General features: G+C 49.4%; 2 protein-coding genes across 12 annotated transcripts in view; one reads left to right on the top strand and one right to left on the bottom strand.

The window, feature by feature from the left end:
• Positions 1 to 3,602: 3,602 nt before the first annotated feature.
• Positions 3,603 to 21,464, bottom strand: sh3tc2 (SH3 domain and tetratricopeptide repeats 2). 9 transcript variants are annotated; one of them, XM_084695861.1, is made up of 24 exons: positions 21,207 to 21,464; positions 20,930 to 20,973; positions 17,683 to 17,735; positions 17,012 to 17,110; positions 15,968 to 16,105; positions 15,005 to 15,132; positions 14,733 to 14,838; positions 14,387 to 14,530; positions 13,106 to 13,307; positions 12,698 to 12,771; positions 12,166 to 12,361; positions 11,252 to 11,388; positions 11,038 to 11,088; positions 10,457 to 10,761; positions 9,980 to 10,174; positions 8,986 to 9,846; positions 8,514 to 8,734; positions 8,175 to 8,341; positions 7,614 to 7,791; positions 6,803 to 6,953; positions 6,131 to 6,253; positions 5,664 to 5,814; positions 5,139 to 5,335; positions 3,603 to 4,892 (listed from the first exon to the last, which is right to left on the bottom strand). In XM_084695861.1, the coding sequence occupies exons 4-24, from the start codon at positions 17,019 to 17,021 to the stop codon at positions 3,951 to 3,953; spliced, it is 4,677 nt and encodes a 1,558-aa protein (XP_084551987.1). In that variant the 5' UTR covers positions 17,022 to 17,110; positions 17,683 to 17,735; positions 20,930 to 20,973; positions 21,207 to 21,464; the 3' UTR covers positions 3,603 to 3,950. The 9 variants fall into 9 exon arrangements, with proteins under 9 accessions (XP_084551987.1, XP_084551965.1, XP_084551979.1 ...); XM_084695839.1 differs by lacking the exon at positions 17,683 to 17,735 and adding an exon at positions 17,960 to 18,091; XM_084695853.1 differs by lacking the exon at positions 17,683 to 17,735.
• A 3,095-nt stretch (positions 21,465 to 24,559) lies between these two features.
• Positions 24,560 to 27,780, top strand: part of ablim3 (actin binding LIM protein family, member 3) — a 40,153-nt gene continuing 36,932 nt past the window's right edge. For all 3 annotated transcript variants that reach the window (XM_084695912.1, XM_084695895.1, XM_084695903.1), the window contains exon 1: positions 24,560 to 25,156. In XM_084695912.1, the coding sequence (XP_084552038.1) occupies positions 25,144 to 25,156 (13 nt within the window). In that variant the 5' untranslated portion in view covers positions 24,560 to 25,143. The remainder of the gene's footprint in view (positions 25,157 to 27,780) is intronic.

Consider the following 27,780-nt stretch of genomic DNA (forward strand, 5'->3'; position numbering starts at 1 on the left):
TTTTTAGGGTATATGTGGTCACTGGACACACTCCAGTTAGCATGACATATTCAGCAAGGTTCATCTGGCAGATAATAAGGAAAGTAATGCCCAAGAAATAACCAAAGGGAAAAGTTATTGGTTGCCCAGATTTATTGTTGGTGCTGTGGCACGGGGGGTGACACAGTTGTCAGTGCCTTATGTATTGCATGGCATGCTATCAATCCTGTTGACAGCTGTGCACAACGTGACACTTCACCGGTGACATTTACAATCCGCATATGCTGGATGTCAATGACAAAGGACAGGGGACAAGAGGGGGTAAGCCTAACTGAAAACACCCACGTTTCATTACAACTTACTTACCCAAGAGATAGAGAGATAGAGATGTATATACGTAGATAGATATACAGATAGAGACGGGGATGGAGATAAGGTCGGGGGAACGAGGGTCATCTCTGATCTATGTGATGGGGCTGATCTGCATACATAGAGAGATGGGGAATGAGAGCGAGAGGGAGATGGAAAACAAAACCAGGCAAACGAAGGAAGGTCGGTAGAAAGAAAAAAAGTAAGAAAGAAAGAAAGAAGGAAAGAAAGAAAAAAGGAAGAGCATAGATCAATAACAATTTTCCAGAGCCTTTCATCAGAACGATGACTCCTCTGTGCCGGCCGAAGTGAGCAGATGTTCTGGAGCTTCACACACATCATCTGTCCCGGGTCATCATAATAAACAGACCTGCTGGAGGACCAGAGTGATGTCATGACAGACCTGTCATAACCAAACAGGGATGTTTAACCAATGGAGAGGCTGTATTTGCCTTGGCTGCGGTCCGGATGAGGAGTGTGGGTCAACCGGGGCTGTTTCTTCAGCCAGAGCTTCTCCTATGTGAGATTGAAGGAAGGAGGTGTCTTCCAGCGCTACGTTGCTGCAGTGCTGTCAGACTCATACGCTCGGATACAGCTTCACAGAGGAAACTGGAGCAGGAGTCACAGTTCATGTTGTCTGCCTGTCTCTGGCAACACATGCGATGCGTGTCATCATAGTTTGACTTTGGAAAAGGTACACAAAGAGAATGTCGGGGTCCGTGGAAGATAAGATGTGAAAATGCCCCCATGTCTGTCGGTCTGTCTGTCTTTCTGACTGAATGTTTGTCTATGTGGTAGTGTGTGTGTGGGAGAGAGAGAAAGAGAGAGAGAAAGAGAGAGAAAGAGAGAACGCAGGGGAACTTTAGCTGATGGGATTACCCACTTCATTTACTTTGACAGTTAAGGACAATGGCCTTGGACAAGTAGATGACAGAGACTGCGGAGAAGGGTTCAGGGTTCAGGGTGGGGGATGCAGCGATGGACGGATGGATAACTGGATAGATAGATAGATAGATAGATAGATAGATAGATAGATAGATAGATAGATAGATAGATGAGTGAATGAACACATGGATGGATAGAAGAGAACAGTGAACAACATGTCCAGTACACTGGATTCTCATTCCCAGGACCCAAACCTAGAAAGAAAAGCAAGCCGTGACCAATGGGTTACAGTCCATTATGCCCCTAATGTAATTTTATATCCAATGTTTTTCATTAAGACAATGCGGGTAAATCGAATCTGATCCATGACCACTAATATATTTCACATGCTGAACAATACTCTATTTGAGCCAGAGGCTTCTCTAAATAGCTTCAAGTCAAAAGCAGGAGAGAATTTGAATCGAGTAAAGCTCTGTAGAGTTGTCAGGATGGAAAGACTGAGTGCGTGCGTGCGTGCGTGTGTGCGTGTGTGTCTGTGCGTTGTGTTTGTGCATCCAAACAGTTTGAGCCATTTGTCCCTGCCTCAAATGCCATCCCCCACCCCCCATGCACTTTCTCCACCGCAACAAGCTGTGACATGCGCTGTGTTCAAACACCAGTCAGGACTAAGTCGGGAGGGGTATCTGCATGCCACGAGCGGCCCTCTTCCACCGACCAAGCGTTCGACTCCCGTCACGCCGCGTCTCAACCATCTGTGGAGCTGTTCCGTTCTGCACGTGTCCCCTCTCCTTCCGCCCCCTCTCTCCATGCTAGCCACGTCCTCCAACGCTTCGGAGGGGAGACTACTCTTGTAGAGAGGTTTTTCACACAGGCCGCGAGGCCCGACTGTGACGCGAAACGTTTTGGCATTTCTGCCGTGTGCTGTCCTGACGACACCTCCAGCAAAGCTGGACCAGCGAACGGCTGGTGGCTGCCGGCTGGCACATCAACGAGTCGCCCTGGAAATGCCCGCCCCGGAGATCTCGTTGTCAAGGCAATGATAATGGCGGAGGCTTATGTTTCTTTTTTTTTTTTTTCTCTCTCTCTCTCGTTACAGAGCCACAAGAGTAAAAGTGATGTGTGGGCAGACCAACAAAATTGACTGTGTCTGCAGGTCACTTAGAACACCGGAGAGCTCTCCAAAAGGGTAAAATCCTTCCCATTTCCAGCCTGCGAGTGTGCCGGTGGGGTTGGAGAAGAGGACAAGCGGGGATGGTGTTCCGCATACAAATCATATGCAAACATCCCCTGATAAGGAGCGCTGCGGTGCTGAGTAAACCCCTGGCATCTTCTCTCTCTCTCTCTCTCTCTCTCTCTCTCTCTCTCTCTCTCTCTCTCTATCTCTGTATTTGGCCTGGTCTGCTCACCTCCACACGTCTCGGACCCAGGGCAAGCGTGCTCGCTGCGTCCGCAGGCACGCAGCACGCGTAGGGAGAGAATGTTCTAAAGGCGCAGCCAAACACGCGTCTGGTGTTCTCCTCTGATGATTGCGTAAGCCGCTGTCGAGCCACGGTGAGGCCAAACTGTCTGCAAAGCAAACCTTTAACCTAACAAGGGTTATTTACTTCTTTAAATAAAGACCGGAAATTGGACGACGGGTACAACATTCAGCCACTCAAGAGCCATTACGGGGCACTTGTGTGTTCAATCGTTATGACCGGTCCCTCCCTTTTTTGTGAGTCCTTTAGAAATCAAAGTCATCCATATTCCTTTTTGGATGTAGTTGAATGTGTAACCTAATTTCAGTTGCGTTCACCCGTGTTTGAAGGTGGGAGAGGGGCGCTATCATAGAAGGAATTAAAGTAACATATGGAGATGATAGCTTGATGGACGAGGTGGTCCTAGGTCCAGAATGGCTCATAGAGGCCAGTTTCCATCTGCTGTGCCTGGACCAAGCCCAAGGGCTTTTATTGGAAAACCAATTACCTTTCTCTTTCCCGCGCTTTCTATTTTTCTCTCTCTCTGTCTCTCTCTGTCTCTTTCTCTCTCTTACACACGCACACTCTTTGCTCTCCCTCACTGTGCCTTCCCTATTCATTCTCCCTTATGCTTTCAGCCTCCTTTTTTCATCTTGTCTCTCTCTCTGTCTTGTTTTCACTCTGTCTTTGTCTTTCATTTTCTCTCTCTTTGTTTGGCACTAGTGACCGCAGCAGCTGAGTGTGATGTTGACGTGAGAGACTGTTGAGTCATGGCGCCCCCCACTGGCAGCTCTGGGTCGCTTCATATGAAACAGCAGACAGTATTCCGTGCAGACACCTCTGCTGGTAGATACTTCACATAATATTCCAGGAAATGATGAACACATGTTCAGTGATTGAGTCATTGACTGCTTATATTGTATTTTAAGTCATTTTATTGAATTACAAAAGCATATTTACAAAAACCTACAGTATTTTACAAATGGGATGTTCTCTGTAATATACAGAGACTGTATATAGAAAAGCCTGTTCATATAACAACATCAATGACATGTTTGTATATATGTTTTGTCCGTTTTCTGCCTTCATTCTTTTGTGTTGTGGCATAAAATACTGAGTCATTGTCAGAGAGCACTCTATCCTCAGTTCTATCTCCACATAAGGTATCCTGCTACGCGTGCATGTGGTCATTATCTACAGTGCTCACACGGTTTGCTCCAGCCCTATCTTGTGTTCAATACAGTCACCAGTGTCTGTCACTTAGTCTGACTCACCTGCATTCACGTGGCCCGGGTCCAGGTCTTTGTCAAGATCCCCTTGACTGTGCCCCTCGTCGTTTGTCTCCTCGGTTGGTTCCGTGCGTCTCGTATGGAGTTCAGAGTCTTCCTTTGAGCTCTTCTCAGGGTTAGCTCCGGTGGGATTAGCAAGGTCGGAGTCATCACACCCGCTGTCAGTCTCTTTGCTCGCCGTGTGCCAGGGGTTGGTCTCCGCTTCTGTCAAGCGTGGAGCTGTGTGCCCTTCCTCTGTCTCTGAGCCTGTCTCTGGACCGGAACCCTGGTTCTCTCTCTCCATCTCGGTTCCTGTGCGATTGTTCTCCTCATGCAGTGCTCCTGCCTCTGGTTCTGTGTCAGGGTGGAGGTTCTCCGGGTGTTCGGCTGCTGCCTCTGTATCTGTTTCTGACCTGCCGTTCCACTCGCGTTCGGTTCCGGCGTCTTCCACGTGGTTCTCCGTGCGCTCTGTCCCCGCGCCGGCGTGACTGGTCTCCCTGCGTTCTCCGTCCGGGTGGCGGTTGTCCGGGCGACGGCTGTCTGGGGGTGGCGTCCCCGCCCTCGACGCTTCGTGCTGTTGTCGTCCTGTGTTCCTTGTGTGACAGACGTCTGTTTCCTCCGCGCGTTCTGCCTCCACCTGACGCCTCCCCGTGTCTCCCGTCTCCGCGCGCGCGTCCTCCACCCCCCCCTCGCCTCCCCGCTCCACCCTTCCCTCGACCCCTTCTCTGCTCTCCGAGTCCCCCTGTCCAGACAGCTGTCTCCTCAGGCTCTGGGCCCGCTCCCTGTAGGCCTGGCAGAGCTGGGCGTCCGGCATGTGGTTTGCATAGATCTCTGCCAGCTTCATGCAGATCACGTACAGAGCCTGGGGGCTTTCCTCGTCCTCCAGAGCAGCAGCCAGGGCTAGCTGGAAATACCCCACCGCGTCATGAGCATCCTGAGGGGAGGAGAGAGAGGGGGTGGAGGTTAGAGATAAACAAGGCATGTATTGAGTTATGACTTTCTGGCTCTCCTCTGACGTCCGAGGGGAGCTTGGCGTATCTAAAGTGTGTGTGTGTGTGTGCATACACACACCTCCCTGAGGTCAAACTGTAAACACGCACATTCTCAGGCCATATCACCCTTAGGAACGAATATCTGTCAAAAAACGGTGGATTCCTTTTTCTCTGTTGTGTTTTTTCACCTTGAGTTTGTACATGGTCAGGTCTCCCAGCCTGCAGTAGAGCTTGGTGTAGTAGCAAGCCTCACTGGGGTGCTGCAGGATGGGGGGACAGAGGGACAGGGACTTGAGGTAGTAGTTCTCCGACAGCTCGTACTGCTGGAGGGAGTAGTGGGCCGAGGCCAGGCGGTGGTAGGCTGCACGCTCGTTCACACACACACCTGCAGGAACAACCACGGAGGTTCACACGCTCAGCGTTCAACAGAGGGAAGGTCGGGGTAAGGAGTGTTCGGATGTAGGTCACTGTTAAAGTTACGGGGATCGTCTCGATGAGGATGATGATCATAATAAGAATCCTGATGAGGATCAGAACGAACGTAATCATCTCCTTCAATGTTGACATCCTCCTCCTTATTCCCCTCTTCGTCCTCCTCCTTCTCCTTCTCCTCTTTCAACATCTTCCTCATTCCTCCCCTCCCTCCCTCCTTCCCTCCCTCCCCACCCTCCTGCTCCTCCCCACCCTCCTCCTCACCCTCCTCCTGGTGGTACCTGTGTGACTGCTGACCTCCACAGCCAGGACAGCGTACTGCAGGGCCTCCTCGTGCTCCCCCTGGCAGCTCAGCAGCTCTGTCAGCTTACTCAGCAGACGGAACTCAGACTGGACGTCTCTGATGCTCCTGGCGAACGGCAGACTGCCATCCTTTTACACACACACACACACACAAAGATGCACACACATACACACATACACACACAACAGGAAGCCATGTCAACCCCTGTGTCTCATCAAGTAGCCTTCCATTGTTGGCATGAAAAAAAGATAGATATTGACTTCATTCATCCCAACGGGAACTGAGGCATCCAGTAGCTTATACGACACACATACAAAACAGCCACACAATAGCCACACGGTAGGACACACAGCAGCAAAAAAATACACATTTAATAGCAGCATGTAGTAATGGCATTGTCCATTCCAATGTAAGCGTGGAGGCACAGTTTGTCCCCAGTGTTACCCTGTAGAAGGGCAGAGAAGCCATCCTGTTCCTGTGTCCTTTGAAGAACACGTCTCCGGCCTCCTCGTAGATGCTCATGGCGAAGTGAGGGTCGTTCATCCTCAGTGCTGTCTTCACCGCTGCCTGTCAACCAAACATCACCCAGCAAACAAATCCACGGTCAATGTGCAACCTTTGTTTCCTTATTGTAAGCGACTCATTGCTTTGTTTATTATCAAATCAATAAAGAGTATATTGATTGCGATAAGGCCATGAAGGCATGAGGAGATAAGGAATGTATTATGGCACGAGCAAGTTGTTTTGCAGGGTAGGTAGGGTGATGACTATGGTGCCTACTATGATAGTCATCAGGTAACAGCGCTGCTAGTGACCGATAAAGGTGATAGTCATCATCATTCCTTCTTCTTTTCTAATCTCCTACTAGCCTTCTCTTTCTTTCTTTCTTTCTTTCTTTCTTTCTTTCTTTCTTTCTTTCTTTCTTTCTTTCTTTCTTTCTTTCTTTCTTTCTTTCTTTCTTTCTTTCTTTCTTTATCTCCCCCCAATTCACACTTGGCCTCCCTCTCTTCCTTTCTCGTTCTACCCTGCCTGTCCTCCTCTTCCTACAAATCACTAATCCCCCCAATCCCCCTCCCAGTCCCCCTCTTCCCTCTCCCTCCTAGCCCCGTCCCTCACCTGCAGGTACATGTCGGCCAGCTCGTCCTCGTGGATCAGGTAGTAGATGCGGCCCACCTGGAGCCAGGTCTCGGACTCCTCCTCCCTCTTCCCCAGGTCGATGGAGATGCGCAGGCTCTGCTTGGAGCAGTCCAGGGACTTACGGGACGACCTGCAATCACACGCCACTCACGTCAGCTGGCGCACGGGCTCTCCTGGAGCCACGCGGGGGGGGATGTTGTGATTTAAAGCCAAAGAGAGGTGGGTTTACAGAGGGAGGAAAAGACGGGACCTAATGTTAAAGCAATTAGAGAGAAAGAGAGAGAGAGAGAGAGAGAGAGAGAGAGAGAGACAGAGACAGAGACAGAGACAGAGACAGAGACAGAGACAGAGACAGAGACAGAGACAGAGACAGAGACAGAGACAGAGACAGAGACAGAGACAGAGACAGAGACAGAGACAGGCAGTCACTGACACAGACAAAGTCTCAGTCAAAGTCACAGACACAGACACAGACACAGACACAGACACAGACACAGACACAGTCACAGACACAGTCCCAGACACAGTCCCAGACACAGTCCCAGACACAGTCCCAGACTCAGTCCCAGACACAGACACAGTCCCAGACACATTCCCAGTCCCAGTCCCAGACTCAGTCCCAGACACAGACACAGTCCCAGACACAGTCCCAGTCCCAGTCCCAGTCCCAGTCCCAGTCCCAGTCCCAGTCCCAGTCCCAGACACAGACACAGACACAGACACAGTCCCAGACTCAGTCCCAGTCCCAGTCACAGACACAGTCCCAGACTCAGTCTCAGAGGTGACTGACTTCTCGGTGTTGAGGGAGAGGTACAGGCTGCTGAGGATCTCCAGGTACTCTCCCTCCAGCCTCTTGTCCTTCAGTTCCCTGGACACGCTCACACAGTGCTCGTAGTAGAGGATGCTCTGGCCGTACAGCAGCAGGTCTGCGTACAGGCGACTCAACGTCTTAGACACCACCATCTGACCTTCAGGGGACAGGAGAGACAAGGTCAAACAGAGGTGCTATCACAGGACAGGCTTTTTTACAAAAGACCAGGCGAGTAAACCTCACTCCAAAGTTCGACGTCATATTGTCATTTAGCAGATCATATGATCCAAAGTGACATACAGGCGGGAATTTGAACCTGCAAACTTTCGTCAAATGATCTTCCACTCTGCCCATCTCAATTCCTCTGCAGTGTTCAGCAGCTGTGCAGTCTCGCTCTGACTGTTTTTAATAGGTTGTTTTGTATTGTTTGTATTGTATCTTCTCCTGCCCAGGAATCGCACATGTCAAGGGTCAAGCAAACTCTGGCCCACCCTGAATGAACTAATGAACCAAAGTTAATGAACCAAACTTCAAGCTCACTGTGCAGGTTCCTAGCTTGCAGGGCGATGAGGAGGCCCATCTCATAGCACAGCCGGACATTCTGGCTCCGCCCCCTGTCCTTGTAGCTCCGCCCCAGCCACAGGTAGGTCTGCACGTGCTCCTCGTCCGTGGGGCTCTCCCAGATCTCCAGGAACAGACTCAGGGACCTGCAGCACAGAGACAGTCTTGGTCAGGGTCAGGGTCAGGGGTGGGGTCATGGTTCGGGTCATGGTCGTGGTCAGAGGTAGGTTCATGGTCACGGTTAGGGTTAAGGTCATAGTCAGGATCAGGGTTAGGCATGTGGCCCCGTCATGTGTCCAGGTTTTTACATGAGCGGACCTGACGAGGAAGCGTTCTGCCACGGTGGGTGCGCCCGCCCCCAGGGCCAGGCATCCCAGGTTGGCCAGGGCGAGGGCCTGGTTCCTCTGGTTGCCACTCTCCTGGGAGATCCGCAGGGCGCAGTGGAGGTGGTGGCCGGCCTCGCGGACGCAGCCCTGCCTCCGCAGACACAGGGCCAGCAGGTTGTGGATCACACCCCTCTGGGTGGGGCTGTCTGTGCCCTGCAGAGACAACAACAGCAGGGTGTGAAGGAAGGTGTACACGGATATTGGAATGAAGGGACTGATGGATGGATGGATGGATGGTGGGTGATGTGGATGGACGTAGGGAGGGATTGATCCTCACTGGGTGTCAGTGTTCAATAACAGTGTTCCTTACTTCCAAAGATGGTGCAAATACATACATTGTGTTTTGGTTGTATATCTCTACTACTGTATGGAAAGAGAGGTGTGTCGGAGTGCCTCTCCGGTACCTGCAGGGAGAGCAGCAGGGGCCGCAGGGTGTGGAGGCCTCCCTCCGGCCTGCCCGTCATCACCAGCAGCCAGCCCAGCAGCACGGAGGCCTGGAAGCCCTCCTCCTCGTTTATGGAGGCCCCGGCCGCCACGGCCCGCTGGGCGCAGGGCAGAGCCCGCTCCAGGGCCCCGTACTGCTGGTAGACGCAGGCCAGGCCCAGGCACAGATCCCTCTGGGTCTTCAGGTCCGAGCCCTGCTCGGCCAGGGCCAGGGCCTGCTGGAGGTACACCACGATCTGGGCCGGGAGAAGGGACGTGCCCTCCCTCCAGCGAGGATTGAGCCGGACCGAGTTCCTGACGAACAATTGGATCCGCTGGAAGGCCTCCTGGAGAGAGTGGTCCTGCCTGGTGTCCAGGCTGAGCGAGGCCAGTGCCAGGTAGGGCATGTACTTCCGGTTGTAGAGGCGGCAGAGGAGCCAGTTAAGGTCCAGCGGGGCGATGGGGCGCCCCTCCTCCACCGACAGGGTGACGGTGAGGAACTGCAGGCGCTCAACGAAGGCCAGGGCGTCCTCGCTCTTCCCCAGGAGCAGGAAGAGCGAGGACGTCAGGTAGCAGACCCGCGCCTCCAGGTGCTTGTCGCCCTCCACCACCGCCCGCCGCAGCAGCAGGCAGAGCAGCTCAAACTCGTCCAGGGAGGTGAAGCTGTGGCTGGGGAGGCAGAGCAGCAGGGCGCTGGCCCTCTCCAGGGTCTGGGGCAGCTTGTCTGTCATGCGCTGCTTCAGGTAGACGGAGGTCAGGTTGGTGTAGAGAGCGGTGAGGAGTGGGAGGTCGGAGAAGCCGTCCACGCGCACATTCAGAGACTCCTCGTAGTAAACACGAGCCTGGTGTGACAAAAAACAACAACAAAAACACGTCAAAGAGAAACCAGAAAGTATTTGGAGGGAAACCTCATCATCGTTGACCCTAGTATGTGTACGCGTGAGAATATGTGTGTGTCTAAGAGTTCCTCTCGACCTGGGAGTACTTGAGCTTCTTGGCACTGAGCCGGCCCAGGAGGAAGCACGCCCGGCGGTGTGCCCAGTGCATCCCTGCCCGCTTGGCAGCCTCCCGGGCACCCTCCAGGTGACCCAGTAGATCCTCCTCACTCTGCCCTCCGAACGTCTCCCACAGGAAGGAGCACTGGAGGTCATACAGCGGCACGAAGCTCTCCTGGAGGCGGGAATGAAGGCAGAAATGGGGAGGAATACATGGATGACTCTAGATATGGAGGATTGGATCGATGGTAGGTTGGTTGGTTGGTTGGTTGGTTGGTTGGTTGGTTGGTTGGTTGGATGGATGAATGGATGGATGGGCAATCAGTCGATCGATGAAAGGTTGGATGACTGGACGGTGAGTTTTATGGATAGATAGATGGATGGATGGATGGATGGATGGGGGTTTGGTTGGATGGATGAACTGAAGGACTCTTATTTTCTACGGTTGAACTCTGACCTGGAAGTGACTGTGGTTCAGCAGGGTCAGCGTGGGGTCACAGAGTTCGCCTTCATCCCCCTCCCAGCTGGCGTCCTCCAGGAAGAGCGGAGGGTTGTCTTGAAACACGTCCAACTCCCTGAAGGTGTCTTCCAGACTGAACGACAGCAGCTCGCCATCGTGGCCCACCGGGTTCTGGGACTGATGGAGGGAGGGTCGGGGGGAGGGCTGAGAGACAGAGGCCCTTGGGGAGGAGTGGTAGGGGGGGGTGCCCCCACTCTTCTCTGAGATGAGGCTCTGGCGAGTGCTGGTGGGGGTCTTGGGGTCTGGAGAAAAGCATGACGGAGATGAAGGTGGTGAAAGTCCTTGACATGTGTAGGTTCCATCTTTAGCCCTGGAAGATCCCTTGTTGTAAGATTACAACGTCACCTTTAGCTCTTTATTTGCTCTTTTTTTTTTTTTTTTTTTAAGACCAAATGTATCCGATAGCATTGCAAGGCAAGACAATAGGACCGATTGGTTATGTAAATGTGTTCGCTGGAGAGCTAAAGGTGATGTTGAAATGTTAAATCGGGTCTTACAGGGTTAGGGGACAGACATACCTTGTTTTGGTTGGTTCCGGATATACGTAAAGTCTGATTCATCCAATCTATCTAAAAAAGACAGTAAAGTAAAACAGGCAAAGCCTTGTTTTTCTCTCCCTCCATAAATGAATTGAGACCATGTCAACACAAACACACAGGAAATACACAAATATCAAGAAACGGAAGCATTGAAGCTAGTTAAACATCTGAGCCGGTGTTGTGTTTGCGCTACCCAGCCGGTAGACAGTGCTGATGTCTGAGGAGAAGAGTCTGTCCAGCAGGCTCCTGTCGCTGGGCTCCGTGCTGAAGGGGTTCACCAAGGCCAGGCCTGCCCTCTCCTCCTCCGTCAGAAACACCAATTGTCCATCTCTGTCGGAGTCACACAAAGGGCGCATTATCAGCCATGTGACTCTCATTTCAAAGTCGTCAGCTCACGCACACGCACGAATGCAGGCAAACACACAGTAACACACACACACGAATACACAAGAACCTATGCACACACACACACACATTATACAAACACTCACACGGACATTCCTTAACACACACACACGCTGGCCCAACCCTTGCCCTAAAGAGAATCTTGTAGAGGTCAGTGAAACGGATAAATATCACATTAGTGCAGAGAACATATTTCTTGGAATAGACAGCTGGAGGGGTATAAACAAGTTTTATACAGTAACAGGCCTCATCATTGACCTCATTATTAAACTATATCAAGGGCTCAAGTATTATTCTATTACTGTATATTGCAGTACATACGTCATGGAGCATGAGGGAAACCTTGTGTCTTTAGACGTTTGACTAGGTGCGATCATTAGCCTGACGTTGTTATACTCATAATTCTAGTCAGAATATGAGTCTGATAACTGTCCGTTGGGCTGTAACTATGGGGCGTGTTTCAACCGAACTCGTAAAACAAACATCTCTCCGCTCAATTGGATAGACCTACAATCAATCAGAGCAACGCAATATGCTGTTTGTTGAAAACAAATTCAACCCAAGCGCTCTTTGGTGACGTGGTTGATTACGTTACTGTTGATCATCTGCCCATCATTGTATAAACACACACACACACGCACACAAACACGCACGCACACACACACACGCACGCACACACAGACTCCTCCCCGTCCATCTTACAGTGGTTTGGTGTCGAGAGGCTGGACGTGGGTCTGGTGGACGAAGCCAGAGCGTCCCGTGGAGGAGTTGGTTCCTACGAACATCTCCAGTCCTCTGAGGAGCAGGCCCTGGACCTCCACCCTGTCCCCCCGGCTCAGCTGCAGGTCCTCCCCACACACGGGGCTGTGGTCCTCCACCGCCACACACACACCTGTCACTGGACACACACATGACACACGCGTGGGCTGCTGGACACAGACACGCACAACAGCAATGGGAGAGTGAAACGTAGCAGAAGCTACTGTGCGGAGTCCTGAGCTCTGGGATGTTTGATGCTGTGTTGTGATGATGTGTTTAGCTGTTGGTACGTGGACACATGCAAAACACCATCTCGTATATGTTAGTTTATCCAAACTACCGTCTCGATGCTCCTTAAGATCTAAACTCCATTTTCAAATGATCTAGGATTTTGCACGCAATAATAGATTTGGTCGATGTGTACGCTAGTTTAGCCTGACTAGCAACCTAACGAACATGAAGCAGCTTTACTGACCTATGGGGTGGGGGAGCTGTCCTCTGTCGCTTGCCGAGCCGCCAGCACAGCCAGGAAACTTCCTCAGGAACCACCTTCACAAACAGGAAGTACATCTCACACACCACGCCAACTGACAGCTACGAAAATGGCCACTCTTCAGACCCCAAACAAGGTCAAAGGTCATCTACACGAAATAAAACCAACTTCACGAACGGAAAACACTGAATACATCGGACATTTTCCCGTTCAGCCTTCCAATTTGGCCTGGGGCTAGCCACAGTACGGCAACAGTGTCCTCGAACGCAGACCAATCGGAAGGAATCCATGTTGGGCTCGACCTTGAAACATCGGTTCGCATGCCTACGTCGCCTCATGGCGTGGCTGACATTCCATGAATGTTCTGTGAGAGGAGCTGAGGTGACTCACTGGTAGAAGGGGTATGGCAGAGGCTGCATGGCGCTGACCGGCACCAGGCCATGGCGGCCGTCGGGGAGCAGGGTGCCCTCCCACATGCTGTCCTGCCCCGTGTCCCTCACCATCAGGAGGTCGTTCTTCCCAAACGCCAGCTGCTCCTCCTCCTCCTCGCTCTTGTCACTGCTGCCGTACAGAGCCTTGGCAAAGAAGGAGCCTGCGGTGAGCGCGTGCGCGCGCGCGCGCGCCAGCATGCGTGCACACACACACGTACAGAGAGAGAGATGGGGAGAGAGAGAGAGAAGGAGAGAGAGAGAGAGGGGGGGGGGGAGAGAGGGAGAGAGAGAGAGAGAGAGAGAGAGAGAGAGAGAGAGAGAGAGAGAGAGAGAGAGAGAGAGAGAGAGAGAGGGGGGGGGGAGACGTACGCATGTTTGACTGTGCTCTTGATAAAGATCTTGAACATTCCGTGCGGTATGATGGAGGTCACCAACTCTATACAGTATATGCATTGCTCCAATCACCCCGGGGTTGTGGAAGACAGTTTGTACTGTTCCCCGAAAGAGTCAGACATTTTCGGAGATTCAAGAGATAAACACTAAATCTCATTTTCTTTAGTTCAAGCAAAATACGTCTGCTGGTCACATTGAAAAGATTAGAGGTACTGTCATAAACTGCATCCCTGCAACAATGGTGGCCTTATTAAGTTTACATGCAATGATGAATGACCCTCAAACCTACCCATTAACTTAATGCAATTCTGAGTGCTATTTGCTAACATGGCAGTCCTATTGTGACTTTCCCTGAAGCATTATGCTTGAAGAGAACATAACAACATAAAGAAGCCAATCAATAGACTAAAGAGGAGTTGTTGATAGACTTAGTAATGATTGTGTAAAGTAATTTACAGCTCACTAGCAGCTGGAGGAGTAATAAAGGTAACAGGAGCAAACGTTAAGGTACTGCACAGGCTTTGCAGTGCATCTGTTAACATCTTTTTACTACTACAGTGCGTTCTCTCCGTAATATATAGCAGTGAGTAAGATAAAGTGTGCGCATTAGCGCTTCACAGAGTGTTTAAACAGAGGAATAGTGAATGTATTCACTATCTATTTCATACAGTGCTAATAAAAATGATGTTCATAAAGTGTTCTTGATATGTCGGGAGGTGTCCATTGGCTCTTCACAACGTGTGTCCAAACGATGTTCAGAAGATGAGGGGATCTCCAGAAGATGTTTCAAAGGTGTTTGGAGGTGTGGCCGGGTCAGAAGGTGTTTAGAGGGTCGGTCTCTCCTTACCCTCCTGTAGAAGCAGTCCCAGATACAGGGTGGCCAGATGTTCCTCGTTCAGGCTCACGTTGATCTCCAGATCGCTGAGCAGCTCCGGGTCCAACCAGAAGGACTGGTCACACAGGAAGTTCTCCAGACAGCGAGCCACGTAGCCTGGAACACAAACACAATCGTACGTGGAAAAGACATCAGATGACACAGAGAGCAACTGTGAGAAAGGCACCAGCTGAAACTTTGGCCCTGATACGGATGTGAAGGTCCATCGTCATCGTCGTCCACCCCCCCTCTCACCCCCCACACACAGTCCACCCTCAGAACCACAGGGACTGTAGCACACGGAATCTTCCGGACATACCCAGAGCCAGGTAGGTGGAGAACTTCCATATCTCCTCCACAGTCTTGAAGGTGATGACAAAGCTGTCCTTCTCAGCGTGGACGGACAGCAGGCGAGCAGACAGGTCCTGCAGAGAGGAGAGAGGGAGCAGGATGGAGGAGGTCAAGAGAAAGGAGAAGAGAAAAGGGGAAGATAACAAGAAGTGGGAATGCATTTTTTGGGGGGGGAACAGGACAGAGGCTGAACCTGTGAGGTTGACTTTGAGATGGGGCCTGACTGACTGACTGACTGACCTTGAATAGTTGGATGACATCCTGGCTGTTGCTCTCCACCACTCTGAGTCTGGTGCGCAGCGCCTCCTGTAGGTCAGCGTCAGGTAGTGCACTGGACCTCCGCCTCCCGCTGAACACCAACACCACGTCTGCACGTCAGAGGAGGTGGTGCGAACACCGTTACTCATCACACCATTACAGCACTGGCCATAGACTCACAGAATCCCTGTGGCTGCCTGATAAACAGTCACTTCATTAATTAGGACTAATTTGTTCAGTTACTTTGAGACTTGGATTCAAGCCATCTACAGTATAATTAAGCTAATTGTGTGTTGTGTAAATGGAAAACATCTTATCATCAAGTCCTAGAAATTGTGACTGTTATCTATTTTGAGAGCTTGGCTTTGCTAACACTCGCTAAAACACAGACACAGTTAATAAACAGCAGACAGACTATTAAATGAAAATCTTCAAAAGTGAACAAACTATATAACTTAAAAGGCGTGTAAGCACTATATGACTTCTAAGAGGTTCTAAGTGAGCTCATGTTTCTGCTGAGGTACTGAGTGGGTCTGAGTATAGACAGTCTAATACAGCTAATAGGGCTCTGAGTGGATCTCTTTCCCTCCATTATAAAAAGAGAGGCACTCAGAGTTTAGAGGAAGAGTGGTAAAGGTACTGTGTCTGCAAAAAAAAATACTTCCTGAAAAGTCAGAACACATGAAGCTTGAATGTTGCAGTGTGCTCCAGAACTATTATCACACCTTTCTCCATATCTGTGCATATCTGCATGTAAAATATACCTCCCAAATAAAAAACTAATTCTCCTTTCTGCTAACTTCTTATCTAACGTTGCTCAAGTAGAATAAATAATATCCTCAAAACCAAGACAGTGGGGATGCAAACAGCCCTGAACATTGACTCACACATACAGCAAGCTTCATATTCTGAAACGAGGCAACACTAGGCTGAGGGTGGACCTACCTGAGGAGAACCTCTCTCCCACCGCCAGTGACACAGTGCTTCCTCTGGCGAATGCTTCCTTCCTTTTCCAGTAGCTCTGAGACTCCTCCCCTCCCTCTCCTGACTCCGCCCCCGGACCCTCAGACTCCTCCCCTGACCCTGGGAACAGGAAACAGGAAACGCATGTTTAGCTGACCTTGGATTAGCTCTTTCAGTCAGTGGGTATACCCCGAGTAGTGGAAAGAAAGATCAGGGAGTTTTATAATTTTCGGTGGAGAGAGAGAGAGAGGGGGGGGGGGGGGGGCAGAGTTCCTGGCTTGTGCTCTGTAAGCCCAAGTTTCCCAAATGCTGTATTAAGGCCAAATTGTACATCACCACAGCTTAGGAACTGGGCTGTGGCTGGAAAAAGAAACAAGGATTTATAGGAGGTTGTAAAGCGTCTGAAGAGCAGATCCTCTCCCAAGAAACCGGCGCAGGGTTTCTGTTCTGGGGATCAATATGCAGGAAAGAACTCTGAGTCACCTTCCAGCTGTGTCCTCCTTGATCAAAACACCAGGCAGTAGTATCGACCCTGAGGTCTTCATCTAGCACTGTGCTGGAGACTGCGGAGGTCACAACCAATGAATTTTAAGCTGTGGGGCATTACAAGGCTTTAGATAGGGCTCTTAAGTGACTATAAACTGTGTCTGTGCTTTGTTGTTCTTCAATGAACACATGCTCGGTCCAGTACATAAACAGGATCCTTAGTCTGATAGGGTTCCGCATCTAAAGATATCGACCAGATGGTCATCTCCATCGTGGCCTGCTCTTGTGGCGTGGCGGAGGCGTTTGGTCTGCGGTCGTCCGCGGTCTTCTCCGGGAACCCGGGTCCATTGTGCTTGAGAGGATGTCCCAAACACTTCCTGAATCCGTGACCAATGGCACGGCAGCGACGCTGAAGCTTCTCGCTTCGAATGAGCTTGTTTGTGTTGTGTGGGCCGCGACAAAATGGGTGATTTATCAGCACATCCTGTTGAAATGAACCCTTTCAGCAGGGCCCAATCATTTCACTGCGGTACACTTTACCTTGTGCCATGAGGTCATTTCCTGGGAAGTGCTCATTGGCTCCTGCGAGCGTGTACGGGGGTTCCCTCCAGAGAGCATCCAGCTCAGCGGGAGAGATGTCTGTCAGGAAGGGGGGAAGGAAATGAGTGTTGCACACCACCAAACATGGTCATGGGCAAATCTTACACAATTTGAATAACTTCCCTCCTGAACCCCGTCCCCCTCGAAACAAACATACACACACACCTGAAAGTACTTGGGAAGACAAACTGAAAACATAAACAGGCCTCTGCCTTCCATACATGTTCTTCTATGCATTCTAATAAATGGGGATACTAAGTGTGAGAGGTCAGTTCAGGGTAAGGGGGGGGTGAGCTTGTACAGTACAATGAGAGCAGGGACTGGGACAGTGACAGAGTTAGCTGGGGGTGGGCCAACGTGGGAGGCGCTGGCTTGAAGCACATGCCAAACGAAACACAGCCCTGACAGACACACAACTAGTCTGACATCAGCCAACACCCCCCCCCCCCCAAACACACACACACACACCTCCTTCCCCCTGCCTCTGCGGGCTTCAGACAGCAAAGTCAGACGACAACGGTCAGAAAACAACAGTCAGACAACAGCACAGCCAGACCGGTTCAGTCAGAATGAAGCCTTCGTGACCCGACGGTCATCGGAACGTCAATTACCGATTCGACGGTAGACAACAGTGTCTCATTCGTGTCACCTCTGCAGGATGAGACTGTGTGCCAAACAAACAGAGGTTTATTTATACACGACACAAAGCGGCGATACATTCGCATGCAGCGACAGTCCAGTCCGCTACACCACAACACAGCACAGTGCAGGAGATCCACTGAGACAACGCCATGCCACACCAAGCTACTGTTAGCACCAACAGCGTGGAACAGAGCACAGACAAGCAAACCTGCGAGTGCAGAACGAGGACACGACCATGCCGGTTACCTTCGTGGCTGTTTCTGTTGCCCATGCCGCACTGATATACGGCTGTGTGTGAGTGTGTGTGTGTGAGTGTGAGTGCAGGTCCTTCTCATGGCAGGGGTGTGGTGGAGAACCACAGAGCAGGGTGGGACCAACCTGTGAAGCAGAGGCAGGGGGTGATGAGCCGGCGGCAGCAGGAGGAGAAGAGGACACGTCGACGACAACAAGACGCCATGCTGGCCAGCGCTCCCCAGCTCCCAGTGAGCAATGCCATCCCATCAACTAGTCTGGACACCTCAATCGCTCTGTCGCTCTCCCACGCTCTTTCTCTCTCTGTCTCTTTCTTTCTCTCTCTCTCTCTTTCTCTCTCTCTCTCTCTCTCTCTCTCTCTCTCTCTCTCTCTCTCTCTCTCTCTCTCTCTCTCTCTCTCTCGCTCTCTCTTTCTCTCTTTTCTCTCTCTGTGTATCTCTGTGTATCTCTCCTTTTCTCTCGCTTCCCCTCTTCCTCTCCGATCCCTTGCTTTCCTTCCTCCTCTCTTCCTGATTTCACTTTTCCTGCCCTCACTTTGACTTCTTGTCCGGTACTTTCAACCCTCTCCTTCTCTCAGTCTCTCTCTGTCTCTCTCTGTCTCTCTCTGTCTCTCTCTCTCTCTCTTTCTGTAAGCTGTCTATATCTTGCTTTGATTGTTGCTGACTCTGACTTGCTTTCCGTTCCCTCTTTTTGTAAATCCTTGTCCTCTGTCTCCCTCTCTCCCCCCACCACCCTCTCTCTCTCTCTCTCTCTCTTTCTCTCTCTCTCTCTCTCTCTCTCTCTCTCTCTCTCTCTCTCTCTCTCTCTCTCTCACTCTCTCTCTCCAGTTGCTGCCCAGTCCGTGAATACACAAAGCACTCTGCTAATGGTATGTGTGTGTGTGGGAAAGTCTGTGTGGGTTTTGTGTCTGTATAGATTTCCAAGAGTGTGTAGGACCCGGCAGTTTGTAATGTGTCTGATAGTGTGTATGTGTGTGTATGTGCGTGTGCCAGTGTCATCTCAGTCCTCACTGAACCAGAGCAGTGCTGATCCACTGTAAGATAATGCCACATGGGTGCTGCCCACAAGATCACCATGGTTACAACTTACCCCCGGATTTAGCTGATGGCCTTTAACTGAAGGATTGGTCTCAGACCAGAGTTCCCTCACCCTCCACGGTCCTCATGGTGACTGCGTCAGTACTGAGGCAGGGGAGTCGGAAGAAAGTTGAGACTTTGGGATGCTTTTTTTGGAAGCTTTTCATTGGATGGGAGGTGGGGGGCGAGGAGTAAAATTCCTTCTGAGGGAGGTTCAGTGCGTGGGATTTGAGTTCCAGTTTGACCTTGCTGAACCGATCACCCTTAACACTGGTGTTGAGAAGGAAGTCAACCTGTAAAAATCCTCCACTACATACGTCTGGTGTTGCATCTAAACCAGACCAGTCACTTTTGAGGCATAACTAATCAATAACCCATCAGATCTAAGCAAACACAAGGCTGTGAGCAAAAATAATCCCCCCTCTCTCTCTCTCTCTCTCTCTCTCTCTCTCTCTCTCTCTCTCTCTCTCTCTCTCTCTCTCTCTCTCTCTCTCTCTCTCTCTCTCTCTCTCTCTTTCTGTCCGTCATCCAATGTTTTTGTCTTCTGAAACATGGGGAAAGAGCCTGGCCTCTGCATGTCATGGTCAACCCTGTCGCCACATGTTGCTGGTGAGATACCATGCCAGTCTAGCCATGATGATTCAATCAGTCAGAGTCTTGTTAGACCGACAGTTGTAAACAGCTCCAAGGCGTGTCAGGACACAAACTCAGACTATTTACCAATGATTCACTGGGGACACAGACACACACACACAAACACACCAACAAGCAGATGCACACACAAGCTTGATTGGAAAACCAAAACGGACACTCTTATAAACACACGGGCAAGCACTTCGGCACACACACACATGTTTAAAAACACAAACAAGCAATCATACATACACACGCACATCACCCATTACCCATTAGACATACACATATATTCAAACACACATGCGTGCACACACACACACACACACACACACACAGTCACAGTCGAGGAGAGAGAAACGCCACTGTGTTCAGCAGCAAGGACCAGTTATTCCCAATCTAATAAACCTTGTGCAGTGACAGCCTGTGAAGCCCGTATGTGTTCATTCTCACCCAGTCTCATTTCCAGACTGCCATATCTAGACACACCCCAGACCAGCTCACCGAACAGACTCATAGAAAACACTATCAGCTCAATCCGAACAGATTACTGTACACCCGCATGCTGACAGGGTCAACACTGCAGTGGAGTTGGATTGTAATCGGATTAAGGTACTGTACAAGTCACAATGTCCTCAAGCCCAGGACTGGAACACCTTGGTGGGTCACAGCCCCAAAGTCGTGTTTCCAGAGCAGCTATTGTGCATCCAACCGTGGATGCTCTGCTGCATCCAACCAGCCATCCATCCAACCATGACAGCTCTAATCAGTGAGGAGGAGGGACATCACAGGAACCACGATCAGTGTGCTCCACACTGTTCTGGAGTCAGTCGTCGTGTGGACGGGAACACAGATGGGGTTAAACATGGCCGACCACACGGTGGAGTTGGAACGCCATTCTTTTCTAACATCTTCATGTGTGCATTTTGATTTGTGTGCTGCTGTGGAAATGTCACCCTGTCAACAGTTCACAGAAGTTAGTGTGTTTGTGTATATATGGGTGTTAGAGATGTGGGATGTGTGTTTGTCAAAGCAAGGGAGCATGGGCAGAGAGAACCGTAACATGAGACCGGGTGTTGTGGACTCTAAGTTTAGCCTAAACCTGCTGGCAACACACACACATACTCATAAAGAGCTGCAGGGAGATTCACTTACTACAGCGTGCTGGCAAATTCACACTGCAAATACACAATACAGACTCACACACACACTCAACAACAACACAGTAAATGATGGTCTCTTGACCTGCTATTACCTTCCATTTATCTTTTTATTGCATTTCTCAGACTATGTAGTATCCTAAAAGAAAGATAAAGGGATAGATAGAGATAGAGGTTGTGTGTTCTGTCAGCAAATTTGAATTACGTGACAAACGTGTCTTAAAACACACAGAGAAGCAGAAAAAAAAGGTAGAAAGTATTGGAAAAGAGGGGTAGAGTACATGAAGTCTGAGAAAAACTGATAGAAGATGAGAAAGAAAGAGAGAGCGAAACACAGAGTGTACTTTCAGTTCCGGACAAAGTTATTCTTACCTCTGTCCTCCCTGCTTGTCGCTTCGTTCCTCATCAGACTGGAAAAGTGTATCTTTGTGTGACTGACTGTGTGTGTGTGTGTGCTCACAGCTGACTGGCCAAGGTGTAGCACTCAGCTGCTTCCAAAGCAACAGTCATCTTCCCTTTCTGTGTAGGAGTGAAGGTAGCGCAGTGAAGACAGAGTGAAGTGTGTGTGAAAGAGAGGGGGAGAGAAAGGGAGTGTGTTTGTGTGAGAGAGTGTGTGAGGGTGTGTGTGAGTGTGTGAGAGAGCAAGACTATCCCTGACAGCAGCTCTGTCAGTGAGGAAGTACTAAAACTCCTCCCCTAACTTTTAACTGGATAGGAGCACATTTCTCCCTCTCTCTTCCTCTCTCTCCCACTCTCTCTCTCCTTCTCTCTGACCCCCCCGTACTAACTAACTCTCTCCCTCTTTCCCTTCTATTGAATGTTACATTTCCTGAATAAATGATTCTCTATCAGATATCTTATAAGCTCTTGAGTGCGTTAACGTCAATAAGGTCATCACTAAGCCTTGTTGAAGACAAGTGATCAAAAAAAAGTCTGCATACTGTCTTGGAGAACTATTACAGTAAGATAATGTTCATATTGTAATGTTATTATGAACACAATTCAAAGAAGTAATTCCATATTCCAGTTAAACGTTGCCCTAAACAAATGTAAAAATGTATGTGTAAATATGTTGTACTTCCTCATTCCATCTACTAATCTTACCAATCAGGTTGGACTTGTCAGCACTGAGATCATGTACACAGAATTGGCAAACTCTCAGCTTTATAATTAGCTTTGCCTTCCAAGACGATCACTGCATGCCTAACAAGTCTTCACAATCCTCACCCTTTATTATTCACATTGTCAACATTCCTCATGCTAATGTCTCGTTGCTACACACACACACAAGTATGCTCTTACACTAGGTAGACGAAGATAAAGACACACACACACACACTGTCCAACTCAAGCTAAACCGATCCCTGGCTTCTTGAGTGTCATCTCTTCTCCACCAATCACCTTTCTTGACCATTTCCTCTCTGTCACTTCCTGGGCCGTGACCTGGCCTATCACAGGGCAGAGGATGACTTTCAGGCAAGCTGAGCTTAGCTTTCTTCTCGTTTCCCCCCAGCTTGGTTAAATATAAACCCTGGAACTGATTGTGTCTCCCCAGGCCCCAGTCAGCCATGACAAAGTCACCCTGAGAGCACAATATCAGCTGGCACATGTGACCGTAATGTTGGCTGTGCAGGACACAGTCCCTCTGGGGCCTGTGTGTCTGAAGTGTGTGTGTGTGTGTGTGTGTGTGTGTGTGAAGGGGGGGCAACTGTGTGTGTGTGTGTGTGTGTAGGAGCCAGATAGCCCCATTGCACGCTTAATTACAGATGCACAGATTGCATGGACAGAGATAACAGCCCTTCAATGTTGGAGGGCAAGTTCGATGAAGTTGTGTGTGTGTGTGTGTGTGTATGTGTGTTTGTGTGTGTGTTTGTGAGTGGCAGCTACAGGCCGTGTGCCTGGACAAAGGGCAGGGATTGTGGGAGTTAGAAAGGAATCCTAGTTGGACTGCTGACCAGCGTCCATGTGGGATTGTGTAGCATTTGGACACATGACCCACCCTGAGTAGTCTGTCAAAACAATCATGGCGCTGACATAATGGCCTTGGACCATCACTTTTCTGGCGATGGAGACTCCGTGATAACTGATAACTAGTACATATCTGATCTCACAGTAGATGGGTCGTGTCCAGATGTTTTACAAGAAACAAACTCCCACACAGACATTCTCAGCATGTAGCGTGGAGTAAAACATGCCTCTGGCCAAAACAGAACTCCAACAAATGGGGATTTTCAAGGGGCACAATGATGATGTCATACGGTTAGAGTGACAGCTTAGAACAGGACCAACGGGAGGGAGAGGGGGAGAACTCTTGCCCCCCTGTCCCCCTACCCCTCTGCCCCTGCCTCCCTGCCCTCAGGAAGACCAGCTTCCTGTTGTTCCCGGTTGCCAGATTGGAGGACAATGGCAGCAGCGTTGGTGTGACACAGCAGCACACAAACTACAAACACAAGATGTCCGTCACATGCACACACACATACACCATGTTTGGAAAGTTTTGTCTTTCTGCTAAGATACCAGTTAAGTTACAGTGTCTCTTGAGAGAGAGGGAAAAAGAGAGAGTGAGAGACAGAGAGAAAGGGAGAGAAAGACAGAGAGCAAGAGAGAGAAAGAGAGAGAGAGAGAGAGAGAGAGAGAGAGAGAGAGGGGAGGGAGGGAGGGAGGGAGGGAGGGAGGGAGGGAGGGAGGGAGGGAGGGAGGGAGGGAGGGGGAGGGAGGGAGGGAGAGAAAGAGAGGGAGAAAGGGAGAGAGAGAGAGAGAGAGAGAGAGAGAGAGAGAGAGAGAGAGAGAGAGAGAGAAAGAGAGGGAGAAAGGGATAGAGAGAGAGAGAGAGAGAGAGAGAGAGAGAGAGAGAGAGAGAGAGAGAGAGAGAGAGAGAGAGAGAGAGAGAGAGAGAGAGAGAGAGAGAGAGAGAGAGAGAGAGAGATCCTCTCACATCCCTTAATTGTCTTGTTTCCTCCTGGCCTCAGAAGTCTGATTTCCTTTGAGCACACACACACGCACACATACAAACTCACACAGACACCCCCCCTCCCCCTCCCACACACACACACACAAATGCATTTACAATCTATACTCAGCATCAAGCCTAGTGTGAAAGTGGAATCATGAAGTTAGTGTGAAAGTGGAATCATGAAGTTCAGCATGTTTATGGCCCAAGGTTGAACTTTTTTAACAAAAAGTACGAAACAATGACACACAAGATCTGAATGGCTATACACGTGAAAATAAAGAGATTGAAATTAGTTATATAATTTTTTAATAATAATTTTTATAATTTTTTGGGTTTCATTTCCCTTAAATCTACTGCAGTTTCCCTGTAGGCCTATGTGTGATGGTGCCAATTTCATCTAACCACCAGGGAGCGACCTAGTCCAAGTTTTCAGGAGATGCAGAGCGCACACAATGAACGCACCATTACATTCACCAATATCACTGCCTTAACAGCAAATCCCAAATTCGGCTTTAACATTGTGCAAGATATTAAACAATGGAGAGGTCCGATGATTGTAAAGTGGTTGATTGTGCCAAAAAGTTGTAAATCAATGCGGAGGTCAATAACACTGATTTTATGTTATGGGTAGGACAATATTGGTCTTTTTCCGATTACTACGATCCAATAAAGCTAATTGACATACGGCACATTTCCAGAAGGGGGCGATGTCAGTGCGCTTTCCATCACTAGAATAAAAACCCAGCCCTGTTGTGCGAGCCCCCGTGCGTCCCGACACCTCTCCTTCCCTGTGACCTCAGAACAAATACACTCTCCCGTTCACTCGCGTGGCTCACCGAACCAGCGCGCTCTCTGAGTGACGTCGCTCACGGTTGGATGCGAGAGCTGGAGCGTGAGTGGTAACATACAGGCTACTTACCGGGAAGAACAGCGCACGGGCCACACTAAACGAGACCCATTGGAATGAGACAGAAGCTAAACAACAAGGGTGGAATGCGCTTTAGCCACATTGCTCTGTTATCGGCATCGTTTCTCATCTGTGAACAACACTCGGCAAACACTGTCTGAGGAGGGCTCGCAGAACCAGACACCCAACATTGGGAACACCCTCTCTCCTCTTTTACTCATCCCCTTCCTTTTTGATCTCTCTTGCTCGCTCGCTCTCCCTTTCTCTTTCGTTCTGTTTGGGTCCATCCACCTCTCCAAAGCAAAGCAGAGCCAGTCTCGGGGAACCTTTATAGAGTGAAGCTCATTCGCGGACATAGGAAATATCACGGTGAAGAAAACCTTTGTCTGTTCTTTATGGAATAGTGCTGTCGAAAACTGTTTTGTTTTGGAAGAGAAGCCTCGAGCATCATGAGTACCAGCGGTAAGTCCATTCTTGCGCGCTCGTGTCCTCCCGGTCACTTTGAAGCGCCGCTCAAGCAAATACACCTATCGTGGGAAAGCAAGGGACCCAGGAAAACTACAGAGAAACAAAGCACGGTTACACCAGTGTGAAAACACATTTTATTTACATTTTAGCAAAATAACTGTTCTACCCACTGTTAAAGCAGGTCGTTTTTCGCTCATCCTTAGTGTTTATGTGAGTACTAGTGTTATATGTGATACCTCTGTGATATCAAATTCATACGTACACTGTTTAGGTTGAGGTCATTCATCTACAGTTCACCACGCATTGTTCAAAGACAAGCCGGTATGTCTTGGGGTATGTTAGACAGAGTAAAGGGTTGGTGTCAAATGTATGGTAGCCTGTAAGTATTTCAGGTGACATCATCTGTTGCAAGTCGTCTTGAAGGAGAATTTTTGAAATTCTCCACCAGGCAGCTGTTGCAGTCTTTGACTTGTCAAGGCTCTCTCTCTTTCTCTCTCTCTCTTTCTCTCTCTGCCTCTCTTTGTATCTGTCTGTCTATGTCTCTCTCTCACCCAGTCACACACACATAGGCTATAATTGCTCTCTTTTCTTTTTCTCTCTAACTCCTTCTCACTGTCAGCCTGTCAGTTATGTCGGCCACACTAATGTGACAGACATCAAAACAGACCGATCTTCTTCTATTGTTCCGCGTCAGCATCATCCTCATCATTATCACATTGTTATCACTGTTATCACCGCCATCACCCTCTTGACAATCATCTCCATTATCACCACAATAAAGACTATCATCATCATTAACATCCTCATCATCATCATCACCATCATGACTATATCATCACCATCTTCACCACCATCACCATCTTCACCACCATCACCATCATCATCACCATTTTCATCATCATCTTCTTCGTCATCACTAACCTTCCAACCAGTCTAGAGTGGTCCCATCTCCCCTACAGCATACTGATCTGTTAGTGATCAGATCTCAGATCAGATGACTTTCCAAGTTCAGCCCCGGGGCCAGCAGTCACCCAGCCAGACCACACTGACCTCAAACCAGCAGCTGACTCTCACAACTGGGCCAGAGGGGTAATCAGCAGTTCACACATCAAGTCATCTGTTTGATGTGCAAGTGTGTGGGTGTGTGTGTGTGTGTGTGACTGCCACAAGACATAGAGGAGAGTCAGTCTGATAGGATGATACTGTTGTGTGTTTCCTGTACTGCCCCAGTCAGTCTGTCTCCTGTGCTACTTGGTGAGACTGCATAAGTCATACTCACTTTCACTGGATGAAATACAGTTCCATATTCATTTGACATTCTACTTCTCCTGCGTGTATGTATATTAGTGCTGTCAAACGATTAAAATATTGAATCGCGATTAATTCCATTAATGTCATAGTTTACTCGCGATTAATCGCAATTAATCACACATTTTTATCTATTCTAAATGTCCCTTGATTTCTTTTTGTCCCGTTATTTTTTATCATTTTAATGCTCTTATCAACATGGAAAAGTGGATCGGATTACTTAGTGCAAATGTTTTTTTATTGAAAATAACATTGCAATTGCCTGGCTTTGACGAGTGGACGGAGTATTTCAGACTGGACGTGCTGCGATGATAGCTCAGTTCACAATGACAAAACACACAGATCACTTTTTCTTGTCAATGGAACCATTTGGCAACTTTTTAAAACTTAACTTTCCATTCAGAATCTTATTGGCCTCCATTTTGGCATCTCTTGCCTGCCATCCACTCAAAACATAAAGTAAGTCTACTACTCTTTAGCTGTCTCGCAAGCCCAAACAAGTGTGTGTGGCGTGCCTGTTGTTTTATTTCCGGTCTAGCAAGATCCGGTGTGGTGTTGTAGTTTTTCTAACGTCAGCCGCCAACAGCATGTGAAAAAAACTAAAAAGTTTGCTAGGCCAAAAAGAATGTTAATCGCGTGATAAAAAAATGTACGCCGTTAATTTGGGTTTTTGTTAAGGTTGTTAATAACGCGTTAAATTGACAGCACTAACATATATATGTGTGTGTGTGTGTGTGTGTGTGAAAGAGTGAGAGGAATATTTAGAATTCCTTAGTTAAGCTTTGGCATTCCTTTCTCAGCTGATGAGAGTTGAAGGGGCAATGGGAGAGATGTCACCAGTACCGGTGGTCCCTGTACGCACACACTCTCCATGTACACATACACACACATACACACACACACATCTGTGTGTCTCACAGCAGGCAGATGGCAGTGTGACATGTGTCAGTGCTCTGGCCCCAGGCACAAACACACAGCAGGAACAGGAGCCAAGAAATGAACAGCAGTTTTTCTTCTCCTCCACCTTAACCCCCCACCTCTCTTTCTCATCTCCTCCTTCTCTCCTTCCCCTCCTCTCCTCCCCTCCTCCTCTTCTCCTTCTCCTCCTCTCCTCTCCTCCTCTCCTCCTCCTCTCCTCCTCTCCTCTCCTCTCCTCCTCCTCTCCTTCTCCTCCTCTCTTCCTCTCCTCCTCTCCTCCTCTCCTCCTCTCCTCCTCTCCTCCTCTCCTCCCCTCTCCTCTCCTCTCCTCCTCCTCTCCTCCTCCTCTCCTCCTCCCCTCCTCTCCTCCTCTCCTCCTCTCCTCTCCTCCT

This window comes from Hypomesus nipponensis, chromosome 1 (genome assembly GCF_054491055.1).
Source record: "Hypomesus nipponensis isolate SF chromosome 1, ASM5449105v1, whole genome shotgun sequence".
NCBI classification, from domain to species: Eukaryota; Metazoa; Chordata; class Actinopteri; order Osmeriformes; family Osmeridae; genus Hypomesus; species Hypomesus nipponensis.